General features: G+C 35.2%; 4 protein-coding genes across 5 annotated transcripts in view; 2 read left to right on the forward strand and 2 right to left on the reverse strand.

Moving 5' to 3' along the window:
* lig1 (ligase I, DNA, ATP-dependent) overlaps nucleotides 1-7,482 on the reverse strand; it is a 23,491-nt gene extending 16,009 nt beyond the window's left edge. The window contains exons 1-18 of one of the 2 annotated variants that reach the window (XM_016529956.1): nucleotides 7,298-7,482; nucleotides 6,984-7,046; nucleotides 6,573-6,744; nucleotides 6,369-6,462; nucleotides 5,789-5,920; nucleotides 5,397-5,699; nucleotides 5,093-5,198; nucleotides 4,865-4,960; nucleotides 4,063-4,119; nucleotides 3,866-3,924; nucleotides 3,525-3,638; nucleotides 3,279-3,445; nucleotides 2,973-3,049; nucleotides 2,640-2,731; nucleotides 2,331-2,430; nucleotides 1,761-1,846; nucleotides 1,556-1,671; nucleotides 1,353-1,448 (exon numbers count right to left, since the gene is read on the reverse strand). In XM_016529956.1, coding sequence (XP_016385442.1) covers nucleotides 1,353-1,448; nucleotides 1,556-1,671; nucleotides 1,761-1,846; nucleotides 2,331-2,430; nucleotides 2,640-2,731; nucleotides 2,973-3,049; nucleotides 3,279-3,445; nucleotides 3,525-3,638; nucleotides 3,866-3,924; nucleotides 4,063-4,119; nucleotides 4,865-4,960; nucleotides 5,093-5,198; nucleotides 5,397-5,699; nucleotides 5,789-5,920; nucleotides 6,369-6,462; nucleotides 6,573-6,744; nucleotides 6,984-7,046; nucleotides 7,298-7,314 — 1,947 coding nt within the window. In that variant the 5' untranslated portion in view covers nucleotides 7,315-7,482. Of the gene's footprint in view, nucleotides 1-1,352; nucleotides 1,449-1,555; nucleotides 1,672-1,760; nucleotides 1,847-2,330; nucleotides 2,431-2,639; nucleotides 2,732-2,972; nucleotides 3,050-3,278; nucleotides 3,446-3,524; nucleotides 3,639-3,865; nucleotides 3,925-4,062; nucleotides 4,120-4,864; nucleotides 4,961-5,092; nucleotides 5,199-5,396; nucleotides 5,700-5,788; nucleotides 5,921-6,311; nucleotides 6,463-6,572; nucleotides 6,745-6,983; nucleotides 7,047-7,297 lie in introns of both variants that reach the window. The other variant, XM_016529955.1, reaches the window with a different exon arrangement.
* Nucleotides 7,483-9,332: 1,850 nt separating this feature from the next.
* LOC107721777 (prolyl 4-hydroxylase subunit alpha-1-like) lies at nucleotides 9,333-13,401 on the forward strand. The gene is made up of 14 exons (XM_016529937.1): nucleotides 9,333-9,417; nucleotides 9,744-9,840; nucleotides 10,038-10,186; nucleotides 10,376-10,495; nucleotides 10,591-10,812; nucleotides 10,906-11,048; nucleotides 11,153-11,329; nucleotides 11,468-11,520; nucleotides 11,724-11,820; nucleotides 12,185-12,235; nucleotides 12,588-12,626; nucleotides 12,732-12,800; nucleotides 12,882-12,978; nucleotides 13,099-13,401. The coding sequence occupies exons 1-14, from the start codon at nucleotides 9,333-9,335 to the stop codon at nucleotides 13,167-13,169; spliced, it is 1,470 nt and encodes a 489-aa protein (XP_016385423.1). The 3' UTR covers nucleotides 13,170-13,401.
* Nucleotides 13,402-15,357: 1,956 nt separating this feature from the next.
* LOC107721781 (prolyl 4-hydroxylase subunit alpha-2-like) lies at nucleotides 15,358-20,125 on the forward strand. Its single transcript, XM_016529942.1, has 13 exons — nucleotides 15,358-15,445; nucleotides 15,842-15,938; nucleotides 16,113-16,381; nucleotides 16,480-16,692; nucleotides 16,801-16,931; nucleotides 17,034-17,210; nucleotides 18,406-18,458; nucleotides 18,664-18,760; nucleotides 19,007-19,057; nucleotides 19,514-19,552; nucleotides 19,658-19,726; nucleotides 19,808-19,904; nucleotides 20,033-20,125. The coding sequence occupies exons 1-13, from the start codon at nucleotides 15,367-15,369 to the stop codon at nucleotides 20,101-20,103; spliced, it is 1,443 nt and encodes a 480-aa protein (XP_016385428.1). The 5' UTR covers nucleotides 15,358-15,366; the 3' UTR covers nucleotides 20,104-20,125.
* Nucleotides 20,126-22,994: 2,869 nt separating this feature from the next.
* On the reverse strand, nucleotides 22,995-25,280 carry LOC107721782 (protein FEV-like). The gene is made up of 6 exons (XM_016529943.1): nucleotides 25,248-25,280; nucleotides 25,071-25,128; nucleotides 24,255-24,489; nucleotides 23,633-23,747; nucleotides 23,484-23,553; nucleotides 22,995-23,320 (listed from the first exon to the last, which is right to left on the reverse strand). The coding sequence occupies exons 2-6, from the start codon at nucleotides 25,126-25,128 to the stop codon at nucleotides 22,995-22,997; spliced, it is 804 nt and encodes a 267-aa protein (XP_016385429.1). The 5' UTR covers nucleotides 25,248-25,280.
* Between the last annotated feature and the right edge of the window lie 194 nt (nucleotides 25,281-25,474).

The following is a 25,474-nucleotide window of genomic DNA, read 5'->3' on the forward strand; positions in this document are numbered from 1 at the left end:
AAAACAATCTAAAAATAAATAAACCGCAATGAGTCCAAATCTTGAGTTATGGAAATAATATAAAGATATTGCTGTCCCTAACTTGCAACCTCCCACTTTATTCACTTATTATTCACCTAAACTAAGTGGGGGGGAAAAAGGCAGCGGCTACTTGCAGTAAGTGTAAATAGAGATATAGGCAATTTTAAGTGAAAATAGCAGTATTTTTAACAATATGCTATTTACACTAAGTGCAGATAGCGATAGATTATATTTACACTATGTTAAAATAGCAGGATTTTCTGCTATTTATACTACTTATTGAATATAGTGGCGCGTTAGGCTAACCGAGACTTGTCATTTGCACTTATATATTGTTGCTCTTTTGTTAGTTTTGACTGCTTTTATTGTCCTCATTTGTAAGTCGCTTTGGATAAAAGCGTCTGCTAAAGGACTAAATAAATAAATAAAAATAAATAAAATAAATAAACTCCTAGCAACAAGGTGCATGTTTGTTGCATTCAGAACGACCTGAAAGTCTGGTAGTGTGTGATACTCAGTTGTTTAGATTTTAAAAGTCCTGTAGTGTATTCCAGCCTTAATACAATGTAAACCTTTGGTCAGGTGCACACTGTGTGAGTACTTTACAATAGTTGCTTGTACAATACTGTACAATATTATCCCAGTGAGATATTGGGTGAAAGCCAAGGCAGCAAATGTATTGACTGTACAAGTTACATTTCAGTTACGACTGACAAACTGAAGGGGCATTTGAAGTCACCAGACTGTGTCAGTTCGGAAATATTTGATCGCTCCATTTCAGTGTTATTTTAGTATTTATATACTATAATGGTATTTATTCATATTTATCCATTTTTGTTTTTTTATTTCAATATATCTTTCATTTTTATTTCAGTTTTAGTAATTTTAGCACTTAAACTTATTTCAGTCAGTTGTCAAAGCAACATGTCTAATTTTCACATAAGTTTTTCATGTCAGAGTATTTATACTTTATTTTAATTACTGAAAAATATTTTAAATAGTTTTTTTTTTAACAAAAACACTGATTCATTTTAAATCACCGTAATAGTATATATTAAGTTTCAACCCCAAAATGTTTTATATAAAACATGACCAACATAACCATTCTGATTTCTTAGCAAAAGCAACTAAGTGGGCGTCAGTGAGCATGTCACACTGAGGCTTAGGCGATCCAAGACTTTTTGCCATATGATGGAATCTTTTATTATCCCTGAAATTAGACAGCAAAATTGTGGAAAGAAATCGGACAGTGTGCACCCGGCTTTAAACGCAGTGACTTGCTTTTGCGTCCATCTTATTTCTATTTCTTTCTCTCTGGGTGTATGTGTTACCTGTGGGATTCGTGAAATAATATCAGGGTATTTGCTTGTGTTGTCCTCTTGGTTTCGGCTAAAAATGCGCACCTCTCCATTCTCAAGAATATGGATCTGTTAAATGCAAAGCAAAAAAAATAATAATATTTTGCTATGGAAACAGAAAGTCAATTTTATGGCTGAGGCTCCACCTTGTGGAACAATATTAAAACAACACACACCTGGGCTCTCTCTCCATCGTATTTATACTCGCAGGTGAAAGATGCCTCATCAAAACGTTTCATTACCTCACCGACCCCTTTAGTCGGGTGAGCCAACATGGGCCGCAGGGGAACACCTGTAAAACACAACATTGTTTAGTCTCATTCTAAACTAAATTTTCTGCTGGAGGGTGGGAGAACTGGTCAAGTTGTGATTGGTCAGTACCTGGGGTGAGCTTGCAGTGATTGGGCAGTTGATCTATGCCCTCCTTCAGCAATACAGGAATGATAGCATCATAATTTGGCATCTCACTGAGAGGAACAATATGAGTGAAAGTAATGAAAACATTATTTGTATGCATTGAGGCTATATGTAGTAAGTGCAACACCCGTCCAATTTGTTAAAATGAGACTTCCTGTAGGGTACAAATTATGCTAATACTCATTAAACAGGCACTTGTTATGCAGCGGACACCTGTAGTCGTAATTGAAATATTGTTTGTAGTATATGGATAATTATCCCTCGCAGCGCCAGTTTGTGTTTGACAATCAGGTTGTGCTCAGTCTGTGTACATTTACCTTATGCTAGCCAATAGAATAGAATATTTAAAAATCTTGACGTTTTCAGCCTTTTGACAGGATTCATATATATGTATATTCATATATACAGTTGTGTTCAAAATTTTACATACACTTAGCAGTATGTGCAAAATGTTAATTATTTTACCAAAATAAGATGTATCATACAAATGCATGTTATTACTGACCTGAATAATATTTCACATAAAAGACTCACCAGTATGTCTGTTTCAGGATCAGTGCTTTCTCTTCCATCCACACTCTCTTGTTTTCTGCACTCATTCCTTTCCCTGCATCCAGCACAGCCGGTGGGAACTCTGAACCAACACAAGAAAAACATATTAGTAACATTTCAGCACTGCTAAAATAAATAGACACCTAATTAATATTTACGTTTAAACGTTATTCATTTTTTATTCATCACGGCAGAGAATAATCTAATTGCAAATGCCGAAAGCCTGGAGGTTCTATCAATGCTCTGATTATGATGTGTGTTAATGCCAGTTTCATTAGGATAATTTCAAACCTTGGCCCGGGGGCGACAGACACACAGCCTGACTGAGAGCCGAGAGAACGCTCTGCTCAGCCAATCCGATCCGCAGCTTCCCAGCCAGTGACCTGTCAATCACACAAGCAACCAATCAAAATAACATATTTCCACGTTAATATGCATACAAATCTGTCACCATACAGCACTATAATCAAGGCCAGCAGCACATCATTTACATTTAGTAAAAATCAACTGTCATTCATAAATTACATTCATTATTCTGTATTTTTCAGAATGAACTCAACATTTCTGCATGATTGGTCAGATGAGAAATTGAAAAAGTAATAAGTAAAAGGTGAAATGACTCACCTGACAATGTATCGAGCCTCAGAAAACCGACATGCCACAAAGAGGCCTTTAATAATGTCAATCTTCTTATTCATTGCCTGACAGAGAGAGAAAGAGCAAAAGAGAGAGGAAGCTGATTTTCATTGAGAACATATACATGGACAAAATTAAACTTGTTGAAAAATTTTTTTTTTTTGTAAAGTAATGGCTGATGAAAATTCAGCTTTGCCATCACAGGAATAAATTATATCTTAAAATATATTAAAATTGTTGTGTTAAACTGTAACAATATGTTCACAATATCACTATTACTATATTTGTACTCACAGAGTTTCCACTCATGTTAGCAATCTCTTTCAGTTTGTTGAAAACGCCCCCTGCTGTCAGATTGGCCGGTGCAAACATCATTCTCTGGTTGCTACGGGAACTTTCAGCAACCAATCCCAGGTCACCTTTCTCCTGAGCCTCCGCCTTGATTTTGTCCAGTTGTCGCCCTGGTAACAGAAGTTAACAGTGAAGGGGTCAGGCAAGGAGAATGGTGAATGACATTAGGGAAAACACAAATATATTTACCAGTTGCTTGAGCGACGGCTTTCATCAGGACGGTCTCCCCAACACCCAGCTCCAGACCCTGATATGCAGGGCCGAGCTGATTCAGACACAGGTACACACAGCATAGCAGGTCATCTAAACAAACAACAGAGTATTGAACAAATGGAAACGGTGAAGCTTAGACATTTTGAATATATGCTAGATAAAATGAAAGTCTTTTCTTCAGTCTGCCTCTCTAACGGAGACATTAATCTGTTCACCTATTCACTACTCAGACAAAAAGAAAGAAAAACGATCCCTGTCTGGCATAAATAATTAATAATAACCTATTGAAACTCAATTAATTAAGTACACACACTCACCGGGAGAGAACAGAATTACAGATCGCAGAAAGTTGGAAAGCGTTTCAATGTTCTTCAGCCTAAAAAAGAAAAAAAAGATTGAATTTTAACTGCTACACACACACACACCTATTTTCAAACTCAAATAGATGTAACAGAAAAAACACACACACACAATATATATATATATATATACATAGAATAATTCTACTTCATACCTGCCCGAATCCTCTTCAATCTTCTCAAAGGTGCGAGCGACAGCCAAATATGGCACTCTGAGAAAGAGATAAGATACATCAATGAACTTCCATAAAAAAAAAAAAAGTGTCAAGCAAATTTTATTGCTTTAGAAAGAAAACTGTATTTTGCAAATTGTATTAAGCTGTTTGTTAGAAAAAGACTTTAGTGGAAAAATCGTTTTCAACTTTCTTGATCTTATAACAATGATATATAGTGCTGCAGGGATGACATATTTTCCTAAGTCAATCCAGAAGTTAGCATCAGCCTGGTTCCCTCGACACAAAAGAGCCAATAGGATTTTTCCATTGGCTTTTGCATTATTGCAGAAAATAACTAGCAAAAGTTGATTCGTACACATTTTGTTCATAAATATAATCAATACAAATGAACAACTGAACAACTTATATACAGCCTAAATACAATCAGCACAAGTAAAAAGCCACAAAACCAACGAGTTAGAATAGTTTGAAAGAGCACGAGTACAAACACAACCAGACTAATGAGTAGATGGGTTTTCCTGTTCACCCTTGGTGATGTTCAATGTCCTTGATAACCTTTGAAGTCCTAGTTAGCCACTCGTCAGCAAACACATTTTTAAGACATGAAAAAGCTTTAAAAAGGAAAAAAAAACCTACATAGGTAAAGACTTAATTAAGGCATTTTACCAAAAACCATTGACTTTAGGAAGATGAAACCGGATGTGCAAAAATGCTACGCTAGCTGTTTTTGGACTCATCCCTGCAGCACTCTGTTATTTAACTAATAAAAGGCAGGCTTTACTTTTGGCCCTTCTGCCAGCAAGCGTGGTCAACGGGATTGTAATGTGCTCTGGAGGGATCATACTGGCTCTGGACTGCAGAATCCATCCCCTTTTCACTGTCAAAACAATAAAGCTCATTTTAAATGGAGTCAAAGAAAAACACTTGGTCCCTTTCGAAACAAACAATTATATTTCTTAAATAAAATGTTCCAAGTCAGTTTAATATCTGAAAATTTTTTGACTTTAACCTTTTCTTCTCTTTCTGTTCAGCAGCATCAGAGATCTCTCCATTCTTCTTTTTTTCTCCCTCAATTTGCTCCTCTTTTTCCAGTTTTACAGCTGCCTTTCTGGGAGCTACAAGAGATTGTAAGTTATATAAAGAGTTTAAAAAAAGTTAAACTAAAAACGAAAATTGTTTTACTAATCATACGGGTTTGGGGGTACCCTACACATGAGGGTAAGTAAATAATGACAATGTTCATTTTGGAGTGAACTCTCTCTTCAATTAAAAAGACGGGAGAATACAGAGAAAGAAAAGGACAAAAAGCTTACCAAAAAAGCTGCTGATAGGTTTCTTTTTGGCCGATCCCCCTTCCTCTTCTGTGTTTTTTTCTTTTTTAACCACTCGTTCAGGACTGCTATCTTCCTTCTCTTTCTTGCCTTCTTTTTTTTCTTTCTTCCCATTTTCTCCATTTATCTTTTTCTCCTGTTTTATGTCACTTTTATCCTTTTCTTTCATCTCATTGTTTGCATCGTCCTCAACTACGGTTGATTTTGCTTTATCCTCCCCTTTCTGTTCCTCCACAACAGTCTTCCCATCTGCTCTCTTCTCTTCCACCTCCATCATCTCGTTGTCTGAGTTGAAGAGAGAAAGAGAAGAAACAATGAGAAATGTATGAAGATATTGGACAGGATACCTGTGCACAGAGATCAGCTCATCTCACCTGTCTTTCCAGGTGAAGACTCTACTCGTGCTCTCTTACTTTCCTGCGCTCCATCGACCTCATTCTCCTCCTCTTTTGTCCCCTCTCCATCACTTCTGCTTTCCAGCTTCCTCTTGGGGAAATGCTTGCGGGCTAGAGAATGGGAGAGGGATTTTAACCCTATAAAGCCTACTGTCTCATATTTGGTACATAAACTTTGCTGAAAAACCTGTGGTACACAATCTACTTCATGCCTTCTGTCATCTGTAGTGGTCGACCGATATATTGGCATTTTTAAAATATCGGCAGATAAGTTTTCCTGTTTGGCCGATGCATTCGAGGCGGGACTTTTAATTAAAAAAAAAAAAAAAAAAAGATTTTTTGCCTATTATTTCATGTCAGGCTTTACACGGTTAGGATGAATTTGCCAGTTCACATAAAAAAGACTGCTGGAACTGTTTTTTGGAGTATTAAGAAGAATTAAAGAAACAATAAATGATGAGTAGTACGAGAAGGAATGTGGCAAGAAGAGACTGATACAGACCAGTCTTGCGTTTGGGAATGCCTGACGGCGATGCTGATGTCGGAGTTCCTGGAGTACCTGAGGAAGCAGGGGTTACCACGGCAACAGAGGTACTCGACGTGACAGGAGTCGTTGGGGTTATGGGAGTTTTTGGAGATACAGTGGAAGCAGCCTTTGTGATAAAAGAATTGTGTGTGTTTAGCATAGTAAGACATAGAAACAGAAACGTTAACAACAATACTGACATGTTATGGTTGATGCTCATGATTACTCAAGTCTTACCTTCTCTGGCTTTGCTGTTTGAACTTCACTCTGTTTTGGCACCTGCTCTTTTACTATTGGCTGATCTTCATCATCACTGTCTATGATTGCTCGACTGCGTTTATGAACCTTCTTTACAGGTGAATCATTTTCCTGCATGCCATTCTGAATTTTGAGAGGACTTTTTACAGGTCTGAGCAGCAGGAGAAAACAAAAACATTATTCAACATTATTATAAAACAATATAACATTGCTTGTTTGTCTTCATATTCCTCCAACTCTATAGTTGTCACTGTTTCCAAAGAGAACACATACATAATCAAGATAAATAGCTGCATTTAAGTTTCTACAACATTATGTTTAAAATCAAAGAAAAAAATACATTTAATTAAACAATGTTTAATTCGGTAAACATCCCTAAATATCACTCACTCGGTTTTTGCTTTGACCTGTCCATCACTCTTTTCCTTGCTTTTCATTGGCTGAAAGAAAGATCTGTGGGCGGGAAACAACGAGATAACTTAAGACAAATGAGCTCGCTCAGGTTGATAACGTTACTGTTTTAGAAGTTATCCAATACATTTAAAGAAAGACAATTTAAGGAAAAAGGGTGAAAAAACAATGTCGCAGTTAGAAAGTTAGTTGGTGTAGGTTAAACACGGTCTTCTTGTATCAGAATCAGACACTGCAGTTCATGTAATGTTCTGTGGTCAACAAAAAAGCAAAAGAAAGCAGGACACACTCACGCTATGCTTCGCTGCATTGTTGGGGTCTTGCACTGCTGATACTAAGTAAATCCGGAATATATTTTTAATATATATTTTGGCGTGTTATTAAAATTTCTGAAGCATCGATGTTTTCTTCCGCGCGCTTAACTCTGTATAATTCGGCGCCAAAATGACGTCGTTTCCGCAGACTACAGAACCAACGGAGTTTATTTAGTACAAAAGCATTTTAGTGCCGCCTGTTGGTTTGGAGGTAATGAATGCAATTGTGTATCGCTAGGAAAAAATTATCATATTGTTTACTCAAATTCGGTGTATTCACATGCTCATACTGCCACTAAAATAGTATATATGGATTTAGATTCCTCCTAGTTCATTGTTTCTCAGCCTTTTCCTTCTTTTGTTTCTGTTTCTTGACCTTGTGGGAATAATTTTTGGTCCCCATGAGGAAACAAGATTATAAATCATACAGAATTATCTTTATTTATTTCATATTATTATTATTATTATTGATTTTTTTTTTTTTTTTGAAAATCTAAAAATGCAGAAAGTTTTGTGTGAGGGGTAGGGTTAGAGTTAGGGGATAGAAAACAGTTTATACAGTATAAAAACCTTTACATTTATGTAGGCTAATGACCCTTCAAACATGGAAACCCAACGTGTGTGTGTGTGCGTGCGTGCGTGCGTGCGTGTGTGTGTGTGAAATTCCTTTCTTTAATTTGAGTATTTTTAAAACAATTTTTTATTCTGATCACCACCATTCATGTATATAATTGAAATTCATATAGCCTATGGCCTGGAAACTAGAATTTATTTGACAAGATTTCTGATAAGAAAAGGTGTTTTTGTGATGAAAGACTTATCTGAACAGAACTGATCACACTGTGATATGATACTGTTCAAATTCAGTGGTGTCTAAAAGCTGAATGAAGTACACAGAAATTGATTGATAATTTTGATAGTGATATCACAATTTTAACATGATATATTGATATTGTTTCTTTTTTTTCATCATCAGGAAGTGCTGGAATCAGTATGATATTTGATTGTTTGTGTTTAGTTCCAGTGGGAGTGTCATACAGTTATTGTGGTATGAAATATATTCTGTCTCTCTCCCTGTTCAGTCTTAAGCTGGATGTTTAGGTGAACCCCGCATGTAGAAAACAAGCCTGTCAACATACTTGCCTTCAAGCTGCGTGAGACATGATGCACACACAACACACATATGCTGATGGAATGATGTACTTTAACTTTTAGTTTCTGCATTAGTCACACTCACATGTGATCCAGACATGGTTGCTAACACAGCATTCTTACACAGCAATATTTTGAATGACAGATGAATTATAGATAACTGAATTATTTTTCTTTTTATTTAGTTATTCTGCCTTTGGCCACTATAGACATTTGGCCAGTGTCTGAACTGTTGTACACACCACTTCTAGAAAAGTGAGACCACAAGGTGAAATATATTTGTCTTTTAAACACTCTGTTGATATGTCAACCTGACAGTCTGCGATGATATGGGGGGGGGGGGGGTTGGCTGTGAAACCTATTCCTGCTTTAAAAAAACTGGGTGGTCTCGTTCCTACAGACTTTATGGAAAGTAGCTAATTTCAAATAAGCCTAAAATATGTTTGCACAACAAATACACAAAAGATTGTAAACAAATGGCGAATAGAAAAAGTTCAATTCAATTTAATTCAATTCAATTCTATATGCCCATTGTGTATGCAGTGTTAAATGATTTTAAACAGGTCTCATGATTGAACAAACACAACTATGTTTTGTCCAGTTATTAGGTGCATCTAATTACTATGTACAAGAAATGAAAGACTATTTTTGAAGCATCATATGTCACGAGAGCTCACTCATGTTCATTTTCACTTTCGTTTCATAAATCTTTGATTGCAGTACTGGGAAATTGGAAAATGCAGGCAGATGATGTAATACAGGTGGGTCTTTAAAAGGAGGCATATATTTAAGCTCCACTAGCTCCCTTCTAGAAACATAAAGTACACAAGTTTTTGTGTTTTGAGGTATTGAAGGTCAGATAATGGCTTTAAAGGAACTGACATTTATTCTTGTTGTGTGTTCTTGGATTGTCTGTACTAACGGGGATGAATTCTTCACTTCAACAGGTATATTATTGTTTGTATTTGGATACAATATCAATTATTTAATTTGAGTTTATTCATTTTTTAATTTGTTATTTTACTGTTTTGTCCATATTTCTCTTATGTACTTGCTTTATTCATTTGTGAGACACTTCTGACTATAATCAAATTTACAATCAAATTTTCACTTTTTTAATTCTTGATTTCATACAGTTATTATCTTTCTCTTTGGTTTCTTACCTAATGAATGAACCATTTTCATTATACCACCAGTTATGTCAAATAAATAAATAAATAAAGAATAATGAACAGTTCTTTGACAGTTAAGTGCAGATGTAATTGTTTTATAGATAAAATGTCACAACTTTTTGAAGAAGAGGAATTCCTTCTGAAGACCTTCAGTTTGTACATTGATGCTGAAGAAGAAAATGTAAAGATAATGAAGAGGTGAAAATTCCCTAAACAAGAAAGTATTTTTTATTAAAAGCTTTTCAGTTTACAGCAATAACCTGGTATAGGAAACTAATTGTGGATATTTAACAATCTTATATCTGGTTTTAGATCAAGATTATATTGATAAATACATTTATTTAACACTACAACATTTGATGTACATTTGATTTGAACTTTTATCTTCAATCCAGGCTTCTTCTGCTGCTTCAGCTGGGCTTATACTTAGACCCTGTGGACCCTGAGAAAATCAAAGACCCTGTGGCAGCTTATAAACTCCTCAGACGAGTGAGGGCTGAATGGATAAACATTGTAGATTACACTCAACAGAGTCTTTATCAGTGTGAGATCTTATTTAATTCTATAAAGTCAAATGTCTAAACATGCATTGTAGTTTATTTATAGAAATAAAAATGTGGAGAAAAACTAATAATGAAAGAGTGAACCAATAGTAAATGCTTTGAAGCTATTTTATTCAACTTTTTCAATGCAGTTGCTTATGGATCTGTTCTCATATTTGAAAATCTTGTAGTGTATCAGACAGTGCTGACATATGCACAAATCCCACAGCCAGAGGACTTGGATGGTGCCGCTTCTGGACTGATCAGACTGCAAGAGATCTACAAACTCTACCCACACAACATCACAAAGGGTGAAATGTTTGCACTAATGTGGTTTCACTGTGAGAGTTTCACTTTTTCCTTCCAAGTTCCAATCTGATTGATGCTTTCATTTAATATTTCACAGAAATGTCTCTAAGCGCAGATGAAGCCTACCATGTGGGGTTGGTCGCTTATAACGAGCACAAATTCCAGCATGCTTTTCTCTGGTTTCTGTACAGTCTGGATAGATTAACACAATACTCAAACACTGCTAAGGAAAAGTTGCTCCTTTACCTTAGTTTATCTGCCTATCGTTTTGGCAGCCTACCTGTAGCAATCTACTTCGGCCAACAGCTTCTAAATCTGGGTGAGTGTCATGGTGTCCAGAATATTTTTATTTGTGAAGTTATCAGACAACTTTCCGATCAGACTATTGAAGTCATAAACTTCTTTGCCTCAGACCCAACTAACGATGAAGTCAAAGATCTGCTGGGCCTTTACAGACGCCTTCGCTTCCAGAGAACTTCAAACCCTGACATATTAAGACTGAACAACGAGTCAAGTAAATATGAGACACTGTGCAGAGGAGAGGTTGATGAGAGGGCAAGTGCAACTTCTCAAATTTAAATCATTATTTGACATGAAATTGTGAAACAGTCAATATAAATTCTTGTGTATTGGATGTTTATTATATTTTATAAAATCAGACCTCCAAGAGGCAGAGGGCGCTGTCCTGTAGGTACAGCACAGGTGGAGGAAACCCCAGACTGATGTATGCACCAGTGAAAGAGGAAGTGGAGTGGGACGAGCCTTGCATCATCAGATATCATGACATTATTTCAGACAGAGAGATAGAGATCCTGAAGAATATCTCCAGGCCTCTAGTGAATATCTAACACACAGAAACACGCACACACAAATCAATAAAATATTTGTCATTATTATTATAATCTAATATCTTGTTGATGATGATTTACATAATTATATTTGATGTTCTGTTTACCTTTTGCTGCCTACTGTAGCTTTCTAGGTCTTTGACTACAGGGGGAGTGTCGAAGAATCGTACTTCTCAAGGGTGATAATCTTATTTTTCACCTATTATGTTCACTCGAAATTAACATTTACATTATAATTCTGTTATATTATAGTACTTACATTATTTCTTCACACTTATTATTGGAAGACCAATGGAAAGACTTTACAGTAGGGTTCAATTTGATAACAACAAATTAAATCTTCTCGTGAAGTGTTACTGAAAAATAATTTCCTTGTTTTTAGTGTTTTTCTAAAGGAAGACAATATTGTGGTTGCTCGTATCAGTCAGAGGATTGCAGACATCACAGGACTCTCCAAGAAATCAGCTGAAAACCTATTTGTACGGTCACAGTAAGAAAGAAATCACCTGTTCATGTGCAGACAGCATCTCTTTTTTTAAGGACAACTCTGTCTCTGTCCTAGTTTAGCAAAGCTTTGCAAAGCATGTTTTACAGCTAGCCTGGTCACAGTCTCTTGCATAATATAATTTGGTTTAGTCTTCTTTTTGTAGCTTTTGCCAAAGAGCATAATAGGTTTGAGGACTGATATTATATTTTTATTTAGTCATTTCATATTCACCTCAATTATCAAACTTCAATGAACATCAAGGTATCTTCACGGATTAACACGTGTTTTCCTTGTGTAATATTAAGTGTTGTTTTACTTGAATTTTTCATTTCAATTGAGGTGCAATCATTTTCCAGGTTCAGAATTATGGGATTGGTGGCAGATATGAACCACATTATGATGAATTGGTAAGATAAAGCCATTACATCAATTTGGCCAGTATTTGCCTTGGATTCCCTCATGAGTTAAATTATCATGTGTTTACTTATAGAGACTTTCCAATTGCACCAAAAATTTTAAATTCATGTTTAAATTCTCCTTTAAGTTTTTGACTGTGTCTGTGTGCAATTTATGTTGTTGATGAAAAATGTGAAAGTCATTCTTCAACTGTAGAACATTTCTTTAACCCAGAGAGAACCCGTGGCTCTCTTTTAGGTCTTCAAACTTCAACTTTAATAGCTCTATTCTGTGTTATTGAGAGCTTGATAACATATTAACCAGTCATATCATTGCAAGATAATTTAATGTTTGATCTCACAGGATGATGAGAATGGAAGGATTGCTACGTTCTTAATTTATGTAAGTTTAGACCTCCAAATTCCATTGTTACTTTATAAGTTCATTTGCCATATTACCTGTATTGTACAATCCTTATGAGCAATAAATGGTGTGCTCTTGCTGTAGATGAGTGATGTGGAGATAGGGGGCGCCACTGTGTTTCCTCAAGTTGGCGTTGCATTGAAACCAAAAAAGGTAAACCATCAAATCACTGATCTATAAGATATATTAGAATGATTTAAGAATAATTCATGCATCCGCTCTCTACTGCTTAAGGGTTCAGCCGTGTTTTGGTACAACCTCCACAAGAATGGAAATGTGGATTTGAATACAAAACATGCTGGATGCCCTGTGTTAAGGGGTAACAAATGGGGTAGGTTTTTAAATATATTGCAACCGGCTTGGATTACTGCTTCATTGTGTATCTTCTATAATGTATAAATAAATCTATGTTAAAATGACTACATTTCATAGATATATTGGGTCTTTTCAGTGGCTAATAAATGGATCCATGAGTTTGGACAAGAGTTCAGGAGACCCTGTTCTTTGTCATACTGGGAGTGAAAGACACTGAGACCATGGAGAAATCATATCAAGTGCATCTGTACTATAGAAGTATCTGTTATATTTATTATGTATCATGTAAGTTTTGTATATAGGATCTGTAACACAGATAGCTACTGTATTGTATGCATTTTAACAGTGATTTACTACTGTCAAGGTGCCAGTAATATTAATAATAATTGTAATGTACAATAAAAAGTGCAATAAGTGCAATAGAGTAAGATAAAGTTTCAGCAAGTTATAAATGGATAATCACATTACCTGAGTGGATTAATTATAGCAGTCAGTAAGGAGTTATTCCTGTAAATGAGACACTGTGTTTTCTGCCGTTGTATCTAAAGCTGAATTTTACATGTTTCCTTTTCAGTTTGAGTTAGAATGACAATTTACATATTTTAGTATGTCTTGTGGTATGAGTAGTTTTGTAATGTGTTGGGCTGGCAGTCAATAGTGTTTGTATATGAAGTCTGATACTGTATTTTTTTTACATGAACCTCACATGCAGTGAACAAGACTGTCAACATATCTCAGCGTCACATGAGACGTGACTCTCACAGCAACATAACCAAGAATCATAGTTTTGCAAGATTTTAAAGACTATGAATCAATCAGTCCTATTTAAGAAGTTATTTGTCAGTTACTCTCTTCCTAATCATGTGGTTTAATATTATTATGACCTTCAGGGCAGCTATGACAACATACTGACTTCCATTGAATGTCTGTGTTGCTACTAGTGTCTGTATATGCAGGTTCATGTCTTAGTGATTCATCTAACATTTATTTTACAGTAATTGTTTAAAATGTAGACAGTATGTACTCCACTTATGGACTTGCAAAGAGCAATCACTGTTTAAAAACTCAGAAGTTGTGCTGAGAATCTGTGTTGAGACGCAGGGCAGGTTCTCCTTGATCTTTCAAACACTTAACAGCTCTATAACAGCTCTCAGGTTCAGCAGTGTTCATTTCACTTGGAGGTCTTTTGTAATTTACTCACTTTGGAATCTTTTCAAAGAAGCATGCAAGAATGAACACAGAAATGTCTGTATTGGAGTAAAAGGCATGTGAAATAACGACCTGCAAAACGTTTATCATAATAATATTCGCTAAAAGTCATATGAAATTCATGCTGTAGCTTATTTATGCTGCACGCAGAAATTGTAACTATAGATATTATGCTAACATATCCTGTGTATAGTACCTGTGATTAGATATATCAATATTTTATTAATAACAAAAATTATATGTGTGTGTCTCACCCTCAGGCTTCAGTGTCTTCATGCATGACTTATATGACATAAAACACCCACACATGATGTATGTGTGTACTAATTCTGACCCTCTTCAGTTATTATATGATTTTTTTAAGACAAAATTTTAGGAACTGTGTATAATCTAATACAAACAGTGACTGCATCATTATTAACCCTTGGCTCACACAGAAAGTATAACACAGAAATAATTAATTTAACTTTTAGTTTCTGCATTAGTCATAAATCAGACTTCCATGTAATGCATGCGTGATTGTTGACACAGCATCCTGCAATAACACAGCAAAAAGGACACTATGCCAGTAAAGTTTGACCAGGTAACATTAGAACAGGCTTTGATAATACAATAGTTTATAATAATCATTTTATATTAGGATGTCTCTCTTTTTCTATCATGATTATACCCTTTGCTGTCTCCAATTGTGCTTCATGAAATTATATTGGTAGCTAAGAAACTAATTTCATAGAAGAAACAAAAGTATATTATGATATGTCATGACTGTCATGATGTAACATTTATGTTTTGTTTTGAGGAATATTTTACGTAGATTTTTTTTTTTCTCTTTTTTTTTGTTTTTGTTTCTTTTGGTCCGTGCGTTTCATCTTTGATTAGTTCCTTTTTCTTTGGTTGTCTACTATAATGCCCTGTTTGTTTAAATAGTTACTTATTTGTTAACTGATTAGCAAATGTGTATACAGGCTTTACTTTCATTGTTCCCAACCAGCCTGCTGACACATGAGAACTCACTCATGTAAAGTTTCACTTTTGTTTTTCATAAAATAGTAGGAATACAGGGAAACTATAAAATGGGCAGGCGTGTCTACAGGTGTGTCTCTGAAAGACGCAAATAAATGGTCTGTATTTAAGCTCAATTTCACTTCAAGGTATACATACTGAAGTTGTGTTTTGAGAAATTGAAGATTTGATAATGGCCTTAAAGGAACTGACATTTGTGGTGTGTTTTTGGACTGTCTGTACTGCTAGGCATGAATTCTTCTCATCAACAGGTTATTAATTATATTTATGTATATATATATTATATATTATTTATATTATATTTATTAATTATATTTTTATTAGTTTAATTGTTAATACTTGAATCTTATAGTGTTTTATCTATATTTCTCTAACTGATGTTTTTACGCAGTTGCCATGACAAGTTAATTTTATGTATTCATTTGTGATAGACCAAAATAAATTTAGCCATATTTCAATACTGATACGCTCATACAAACATAGTTGTAGATTTAAATTTTTTAATTTATTATTGACTAAACAATATTAACTCTCTCTTTGGTTTCTTACTTGAAACCTTTTTCATTATACTTCTAATGAAAAAAAAATCAAATATAACATATATCAAATGTTCTTTGACATTAAGTGCAGATTGTTCAATACTGTAGATCAAATTGCACAGCTTGTTGAGAAGAAAGAAGACCTTCTGAAGGGCTTCAGTCAGTACATTGATGCTGAAGAAAAGAATGTAGAGACAATGAAGAGGTGAATACACTTTCATTGTTCCCTCTATAAATTCTAAGATTAAAAAAGCATTCCGTTTTATAGCAATGGAGGTTTAACAATCTTATATATGGTGTTAGATGTATGTTTAAGTTTTTTTGTTGTTGTTGTTTTTTTAACAATACAACTTCTGATGAACCACTGTCTTCAATCCAGTATTTATCAGAATCTTCTGCTTTCACACTCCGACCCTGTGGACCCTGAGGAAATCATGAGAGACCCTGTGGCTGCTTACACACTCCTCAGTCAATTAATAAATATCGTCAAACACATTCAACTGAGTTTTTATCAGTGTAACAAGTATCAGAATGAGTTGGACGCAAAGTTGCTAGAGATCCCACAGCCAGAGGATTTGGATGGTGCTGCTTCAGGGCTGATAAGACTGCAAGAGATCTACAAACTCTACCCAGAAGACATCATGAAGGGTGAATTGTCCGCGGTTTTGCACCTGTGTGGTTTCACTGAGAGAGTTTCACTTTTTATTTCTTTCAAAAATCAGCTTCAATCTGTTTTGATTTCACAGACACATCTCTAAATGCAGAGGAAGCTTACCATGTGGGGTTGGTCGCTTACAACGAGAGCAAATTCCAGCATGCCTTTCTCTGGTTTCTGTACATTCGTAACACATTTAAAAATTACTCAACTAATAAAGTTTTGACAAACTACCTTAGTTTCTCAGCCTATCATTTTGGCAGCCTACCTGTGGCAATCTACTTTGACCATCGTCTAAATCTGGGTGAGCTCATAGTGTCCTGGAGTTTAATACTAATATTTTTATAATTGAGCTTGTCAGTCAATTTGACCCAATTGTTGTGATTTAAGTCATAATCATCTTTGCCCTTAGATTCAACTAATGATGAAGACATAGTTCAGCTGAACAGACTCCTACACTTACAGAAATACCCTGACATATTGACACTGAACACAGAGTCAAATACATATGAGACACTGTGCAGAGGAGGGATTGATGAGAAGGTAAGTGCAAGGTCTCAAATCAATATTTGACATGAAATTACAACAGTCAATGTAAATCTTTGTTTTTGTATATTGGAATGTTATTATATTTTATAAAATCAGACCTCCAAGAGGCAGAGGGCGCTGTCCTGTAGGTACAGCACAGGTGGAGGAAACCCCAGACTGATGTATGCACCAGTGAAAGAGGAAGTGGAGTGGGACGAGCCTCGCATCATCAGATATCATGGCATTATTTCAGACAGAGAGATAGAGATCCTGAAGAATATCTCCAGACCTCTGGTGAATATCTAACACACACACACACACAAATCAATAAAATATTTGAATCATTATAATATCTTGTTAAAGGGATAGTTCACCCAAAAATGAAAATTACCCCATAATTTACTCACCCTTAATCCATCCTAGGTGTATATGACTCCAATCGGAGTTATTTAAAACCGTCCTGGCTCTTCCAAGCTTAATAATGGCAGTGAATGGGTGTTATTTTTCAATAATCCAAAAGACGTCAAATAAAGCGCATCCATCCATAATAAAAGGTGTCCCACACAGGTCCGGGGGGTGAATAAAGACCTCCTGTAGCAAATCGATGCATTTTTGAAAGAAAAAAAAAATCAATATTTAAACATGTATCTCTAGCTTCCACTAACTGTCGTACGTGCGTTCACAATAGAATTCCGGCGGATGACGTAGGATGTAGGCATAGCGTAAGGTCCGGTGAGAATATGCTAGTCCTGCGAGAACCAAGTTTCCTTACTTCAGCAAAGGAAAATCAGTCTTCTCTTGGCTTATATCGAAATCCGCCGACATTTTTCTATAGAAATCTTCGTTTTGTACTTCTAATTCTAATGTTGCGCCTTCCGCTGCGCCTACGTCATACGCTCGAACACCTTGTCGTGAACGTGCCTGCTTGAGCGACCGGAAGCTGGAGATTACAGTTTATACATTTTTTTAAATCAATATTTTTCTTACACTAATGCATCATTTTGCTTCAGAAGGCCTGTATTAACACCCCGGAGCTGTGTGGAGTATAGTTTTATGATGGATGGATGCAGTTTTTTAGGCTTCAAAAACAGGGGCACCATTCACTGTTAATATACAGCTTGGAAGAGCCAGGACAATTTTAAATATGACTGCGATTGTGTTCGTCTGAAAGAAAAAATTCAGATACGCCTAGGATGCCCTGAGGGTGAGTAAATCATGGGCTATTTTTCATTTTTGGGTGAACTATCCCTTTAAGCACCAGGAGGAATGAAACAGAACGCAGACGCAGTTAATTCACACACACACTACACACACAAATCTCTCTCTCTCTCTCTCTCGAACAAACGATCGATAATTAATTCAAATAAATGTTATAATTCATTCATTCATTCAAATAAATGTGATCTCTCTCTCTCTCTCTCTCTCTCTCTCTCTCTCTCTATATATATATATATATGATGTTCCATTTACCTTATGTGACCTACTGTAGCTTTCTAGGTCTTTGACTTTTGAGGGAGTATCAAAGATCCGTACTTCTCAAAGGTGATAATCTCATTTTTCACCCATTATATTCACTCAAAATGAACATTTACATTACATTACTGTTATATTATAACACTCATATTATTTCTTCACACTTATTTTGGGAAGAAAAATAGAAACACTTTACAATATTTTTCAATTCTTCAAAAAATCAAATTGAATCTTATTGTAAAGTGTTACTGAAAAATCATGTCTTTGTATTTAGTGTTTTTTTAAAGGAAGACAAGCCTGTGGTTTCTCATTTCAATCAGAGGATTGCAGACATCACAGGACTCTCCATGAAATCAGCTGAAGACCTACATGTACGGTCACAGTAGGAAAGAAATCACCTGTTCATGCACAGACAGCATATCTTTTCTTTACTGCTCAAACTAAATAAACTTCAGACTGTAACTTTTGCCAAAGCTCGTATATCAGCTTTGATATGATAAATATGATAAATGATATATGATGATATTTTATGATTATAATATATTTTATATTCACACTTCAACAAATTAAACATGTTCTGTTCCCTGTGAAATATGAGTGGTGTAATCATTTTCCAGGTTCAGAATTACGGGATAGGTGGCAGATATGAACCACATTATGATGCATGGGTAAGATTACAATGTTAATAATATACAGACATTTGTATAGAACAATTTTTATAGAACCAACACAGAATTTGCCATGGGTTTCCACAGTAAATTCTCCATGGTGTGTGATTTTTGAGAAAATATTATACTGAACATTTTCATATAAAGTGACAACAAAATACTCTCACAAGCTATTTTTGTTGGTGATGATGAATCAAAAGTTTGGTAAATAATGTAATATTTAGCCTATCCACGCTTTGATGACAACACAATCTAATGTGTTCCTCTCTCTTCAAGTGTATTACACCAATTAACCTAGTTGATTAATTGTCCTTAACCCAGAGAGAACCCATGGGCTGAAATTGCTAATTCGCTTGTAGGACTTCAAACTGAATCACTATATTCTGTGTCAGTGAGAACGTGATTACATATTAACCGAATCATTGCAAGATAACTTAAGACTGCTTGATCACACAGGATGATGAGAATGAAAGGATTGCTACATTCTTAATTTATGTAAGTGATGCCCTTGTCATTATCCCAAATGGCATTATAAACATTATATGCCTACATTATAAGTTTATTGTTGTAATATGAGTAAGTCATGTCCTGTGCCTGTAGATGAGTGATGTGGAGATAGGGGGCGCCACTGTGTTTCCTCAAGTTGGAGTTGCATTGAAGCCAAAAAAGGTAAACCCTCAAATCACTGATCTATATGGTATATTAGAATGATTTAAGTAAAATTCATGCATCAATTCTCTGCTGTGTAAGGGTTCAGCTGTGTTTTGGTACAACCTCCGCAAAAATGGAAATGTGAATTGGTATACAGAGCATGCTGGATGCCCTGTGTTAAGGGGTAACAAATGGGGTAGGTTTTTTAACAACTTGTATTACTTTTTTATTGTGTATACATAAAAATAAATCTATGTTAATGTGACTACATTTTATTTCAGTTTCATATGACATTAAGCTATATATTTAATGGTGTCTTTTCAGTGGCTAATAAATGGATCCATGAGTTTGGACAAGAGTTCAGGAGACCCTGTTCTTTGTCATACTGGGAGTGAAAGACACTGAGACCATGGAGAAATCATATCAAGTGCATCTGTACTATAGAAGTATCTGTTATATTTATTATGTATCGTTTTTAGATTGGATCATAGTAGCATTTATTACTGTTTAGGTGCCGGTAATGTTAATAATAGTTAATATACAGCACAGCAGTAATAAACAAAAAAGTTCAATAGATTAAAATAAAGTTTTAGCAAGATATAATCACATTGCCTGAGTGGATCAGCAGCCAGTAAGGAGTTATTCCTGTAAAAGAGTTGTTATTGCATTCTTTGCAGTTACATTTAAAGCTTGATTTTAAATGTTTCCTTTTCATTTTGTGCTGGAATGATGATTTACATGTTTTGCACGTATTTAAAAAATAAAAATGTGTCAACCCCATCTGCAAACAAAAGATTCTGCCCCTTTAATTGCTAATGCTAAAATGCACTTTAGTCCATATCGAGGTGTCCCATAAACACCATTTCTAGATTTCTAAGGGGGACACCCCCCACCCCCCCTTTGGTTGCCACCTTCAGCCAATAGTATCCAGCTGCAGACCCGCAGCACCAGCAGTTTCAGAACCGCAGCCACAGAACCGAGCAGGCAAAATAAGGGACACCCATTCACGACAGCCCCCCCCCAAAAAAAAAACACCACCAAGGACCCAAATAATCAGTGAGAAACTCATAGCTCAACAGTAAACCATGAGAAAACATGCTCAAGTAGGCTATGTAAACTTGCAACAGAACAGATTAATATTGTTATTTTAAATTCGATTATTTATAATTATTAAATATTATTAGTTTTATGGCAGTTATGCAGCTGTTACCTGGATAGGATTAATTTTTATTATTTATTTTTTTTAATTTGCTTAAATTAGGACTACATTATTCTGTAATTATTTGTCCAATTTTTATCTAAATAATTTATCATTTTTAAAACTTTTTAAAATGCCAAATGACATATGATTATTTATTATGTAGCCTATATATTTATGATTAATATAAATGATAAATTAATAAATAGGGTCTAATATTAAATAGGTCTATAATCTATTAATTAATCTGTTTAATAATGTCTAAAAATATAATAATTTTGTCTACTAAGCTCTGATAATGTATGAAATATTATATTAACAGACTATCCATATTTTAATAAAACAATAGGCCTGTACTTTTAGAAGCATGGATGTGTCTGTCGCTTTAAAGGTATTGTTCACCACAACAACAACAACAAAAATTCTGTCATAATTTACCCAGGTTGTTCTAAACCTGCATGAAGTTCTTTCTTCTGTTGAACACAAAAGAAGATACTTTTGAAGAATGAGGGTAACTAAACAGCTTCTGGTCCTCAGTAACTAATCAGAGTCATTGGGGACCAGAAACTGTTTGGTTAACCACATTCTTCAAAGTATCTTCTTTTATGTTTAACGGAAGAAATAAATTATTACAGGTTTGTGGGTGTGTAAACGATGATACAATTTTTGGGTGAACTATCCCTTTAAGTCAGACAGTCCACCGTAATCAAACTCTTCCCTGCAAACTGCGCATTCATCATTAGTTACTGGACCGACCCATTGATAACTTTCCCATTCAGCCCTACATCTGGAGAGCCTTGTGTTCAAAGGGCAGATATGAGTGGTGTAATCATTTTCCAGGTTCAGAATTACGGGATAGGTGGCAGATATGAACCACATTATGATGCATGGGTAAGATTACAATGTTAATAATATACAGACATTTGTATAGAACTATTTTTATAGAACCAACACAGAATTTGCCATGGGTTTCCACAGTAAATTCTCCATGGTGTGGGATTTTTGAGAAAATATTATACTGAACATTTTCATATAAAGTGACAACAAAATACTCTGCACAAAAGAAATAACATATATATGAAAAAATAAAGCATTTATTGCTTTATTTAAAAAAAAGTCTGTGGTTATCTCTTCTTGAAGAGACTTTATCATTGCTTTTTTTTTTTTTTTTTTTTTTTTGGGCTGAAATTGCTAATTCGCTTGTAGGACTTCAAACTGAATCACTATATTCTGTGTCAGTGAGAACGTGATTACATATTAACCGAATCATTGCAAGATAACTTAAGACTGCTTGATCACACAGGATGATGAGAATGAAAGGATTGCTACATTCTTAATTTATGTAAGTGATGCCCTTGTCATTATCCCAAATGGCATTATAAACATTATATGCCTACATTATAAGTTTATTGTTGTAATATGAGTAAGTCATGTCTGCATCTGCATCTGCAAACAGAAGATTCTGCCCCTTTAATTGCTAATGCTAAAATGCACTTTAGTCCATATCGAGGTGCCCCATAAACACCATTTCTAGATTTCTAAGGGGGACACCCCCCCACCACATATAGAACCATCCTCAACAGTACAATATAGAAGTACAAATTTCATACTGTTAGCTTATACTGTACAGGATCTGCAGTGTGTGTGTATATGTACGCATATAAATTCAGTCATAAAATATCTACTAGCAATCACATTGCTACACGGCTCAAGCTGATTGGCCTCTGTTGATTCTGCAGCCAATGAGCTTGCTTTCTCAACATTCAAATAGTCAAACCTGCAAAATCTGCAATCATCCAGTGAGTGCCAAATTTATTTAATCCAACAAAATGTAAAAAAAAATGCATAAAGAAAACCATCTTTATTTAACAATGTGTTATTAGACAGACACTTCATAATTTTAGACTCAATTAAAATGTTTTGCAGATAAATTACTTTTCAAATTATTCATGTGTACTCTCTTGTCTCTTTAAGTTAATAGTATTAAATATATAAAGTGCTTTGCACTCAAACTGCCAGTAAGGATTTATAAAATAATTTAAAAAAAAAAAGATAAATATTTTAAAACCAATAATATTACTAAAACTTCTAATGCATGGTCTCAGGAAATATTTTTCTGTCATTTTTGTTGTCATGGTTTTTGTCTTGTGGTCCACTTTTAATCCTCTCTTGTAATCCCATGACTCTGTTGAGAGGCCACTCTGTGCTGCTTTTGACTGGCCAGTTTAAAATCTGTGTGAATTGAAGGGCGGGGTTGACTGGTGACAGGTAGGAGAGCTCTGATAGGTTAGTTCCTGAGGGAGGCGGGCCAGAAAAGAGGGTAAACTGCCTTTGGATTGGATGTGTCTGGGGAAAGGGGAGGGGTTTGGGGAAAGTGTATGGCAGGAAAAGGGGATGAGAAATTGACTGCACAGCTGTCCACAGACAACATGCCCACACAAACAAACATGGACACAAAGAAAAATTGTGTCAATGTTAAAAACTGAATCACATTTTCAGTGCTATTTGCTCAAATCAGTGATGATATCTCAAATAAGCAATATTTCATTGTTAAAAGGTAAGCAATGACACTCTTACCCCTGTCAACAGAAGGGTGGTTGAAGGAAAGCTGAGAAGGAAAGACAGAGAAATGGACAGATGTTGTATTCTGAAAAAAAAAATTATAATAAAAAGTTAAAAATAGATTTACAGCTATGCAATAAAACATTTAAAACACTCTCACGCACCTGTGGGCAGGTTGGAAGACTTGGGTAATTCACTAAAACTAGTTTGCTGAAGTTAAACTTATAGGTAAAACGTTTCCCTTTGGTCTTATGCAAAATTCGCTTATTATAATAATACCTGAAGAAAAAAAACAGATGTCAAACTAGGTATTAGTCAACTCATAAAATATCATAAATATTATGCATTGTGTGTGTGTTTCTATATTTTTTGTATGTATGAAAGTCTGTAGGCCTTCATGGAATTGGAATAAGAAGCACATGACATTACAGGATCTGAAAATATAGGCTATGTCATAATAATATATACAGGTGCATCTCAATAAATTAGAATGTCGTGGAAAAGTTCATTTATTTCAGTAATTCAACTCAAAGTAGCTATAGATATTGTATTAACATGTACTGTAGGCCTATGTATCTTTGAGGTAGATATATCACAATTTTTTCATATAGCCTACTGTAATAGCTTTTTAGGGGTTTTTCTTTATAGTTTTTCTCTGTAAATCTGGAGAGAAGTGTGACAGTCATGTAAACTTACATAATTATTCTTTAAGTAATATATCTCAATATTATAGCCTAATTTTCGTAGGTCCTGTCCTATGTATGAATTATTGGTCAGTGCATGTACCTTAAAGCTCTGCTGAGTTTGTCGTAATTCATGTGCGGCTTGCCCTTCCTCTCCCCCCACAGTTTAGCCAATCTCTCTGGGTCTCTGATCACAAACTCTCCCCATTCGCTGCCCCACGTGATTGCTCCACCTTCGCCACGCCCCAACAGCTCTAACAGGAAGTGCCATAAATGAACCTGCCGCGAGCCAGGAGGAGACCACGCTGGTTTATACGCCCAATCAGGGAACAGCACTGCTGAGGGAAAGAAGAACTTATTTAACGCTGCTTTAAAGATATAAACAGTAATTAGATACATTTCAGTCAAAACAATTAACGGGACACCAAAGCTTCCAGCCAGGTTTCGAACTCTATATTTGTCCTCGCACACAATGTGCAAGGATGTTTGAACTCAGCCAGCCAAAATAATCAATTCAGAATCATATCGCATAATATTGTTCTCAAATAACGGTAATGGGATCTCCTTAAGTTTCAAAGTAGGCTGTAATTTGGCAAATATCCTTTCAAAAGGCGATATGTGAAGAGACATGTTTAATATGCATTTTCTGTTATGATCGTAACGGATGTAGGCTAATTCTGTAACCTAGTTAAATTTTATAAATTTGTTACGTGCTCCAAATGTGTTTTATAATACATAGGCTATTTTGCTTTGGCGAATTTCGCAGCATGTGTTTCTAGGTAAAATGATAAAGCAAGTAATATTTATGGGCTATATAGTTAGAAACAATGCAGTCATGGAACTAGATGGAATTAGCAAAGACAAACAGTATGTTTAACAATCTGCACCAGCTCCACACCAGCTGCACACATTCACTTACTTCTGCTCCAGTACGTCGAGGAAAAAGGACCCAGAGAGGAATTACAATTACACTCCATCTGTAAGATATTAATATCTTCATCATCTTCTTCATAATCAGCATCATCCTTATTCTCTGAGCTCAATTAAATCATTGCGTAAGAATAAGAAGCAGTTCGACTGTTTGGAATCCAGTTACCAGTAGAGTTCCAGTTCTTGTCACTGCAGAACTGTTTTCGCGGGTTTGGCTGAATATCGCAGAAAATTCGATTATATGAGTTTCATTTCAGTGTCATTCGATCTATTGTTTTGTTACATATTTTGTATGCTGCCGATAATGTCAGACTTTTAAAGATTTCACAATGTAAAAAATAAATTAATATAGGAATTTATGATCCGCACTCACGAGAACAATCTTCTTTTTTC

Source organism: Sinocyclocheilus rhinocerous, unplaced genomic scaffold (genome assembly GCF_001515625.1).
Source record: "Sinocyclocheilus rhinocerous isolate Xijiao unplaced genomic scaffold, SAMN03320098_v1.1 scaffold1112, whole genome shotgun sequence".
Lineage (NCBI taxonomy): Eukaryota > Metazoa > Chordata > Actinopteri > Cypriniformes > Cyprinidae > Sinocyclocheilus > Sinocyclocheilus rhinocerous.

Bases quoted from the DNA above. Each gene is read 5' to 3' on its own strand.
- LOC107721777 (XM_016529937.1), top strand. From the start codon at position 9,333: ATGGCTTTAAAGGAACTGACATTTATTCTTGTTGTGTGTTCTTGGATT. The intron at 9,841-10,037 runs GTGAAAATTCCC...TCTTCAATCCAG, and splicing joins AATGTAAAGATAATGAAGAG to GCTTCTTCTGCTGCTTCAGC. The intron at 10,496-10,590 runs GTGAAATGTTTG...AATATTTCACAG, and splicing joins CCCACACAACATCACAAAGG to AAATGTCTCTAAGCGCAGAT.
- LOC107721781 (XM_016529942.1), top strand. From the start codon at position 15,367: ATGGCCTTAAAGGAACTGACATTTGTGGTGTGTTTTTGGACTGTCTGT. The intron at 15,939-16,112 runs GTGAATACACTT...TCTTCAATCCAG, and splicing joins AATGTAGAGACAATGAAGAG to TATTTATCAGAATCTTCTGC. The intron at 16,693-16,800 runs GTGAGCTCATAG...CTTTGCCCTTAG, and splicing joins TGACCATCGTCTAAATCTGG to ATTCAACTAATGATGAAGAC.
- LOC107721782 (XM_016529943.1), bottom strand. From the start codon at position 25,128: ATGGAGTGTAATTGTAATTCCTCTCTGGGTCCTTTTTCCTCGACGTAC. The intron at 24,490-25,070 runs GTAAGTGAATGT...TCTTTCCCTCAG, and splicing joins CTCGACGTACTGGAGCAGAA to CAGTGCTGTTCCCTGATTGG. The intron at 23,321-23,483 runs GTAAGAGTGTCA...GTCTGTGGACAG, and splicing joins CCACCCTTCTGTTGACAGGG to CTGTGCAGTCAATTTCTCAT.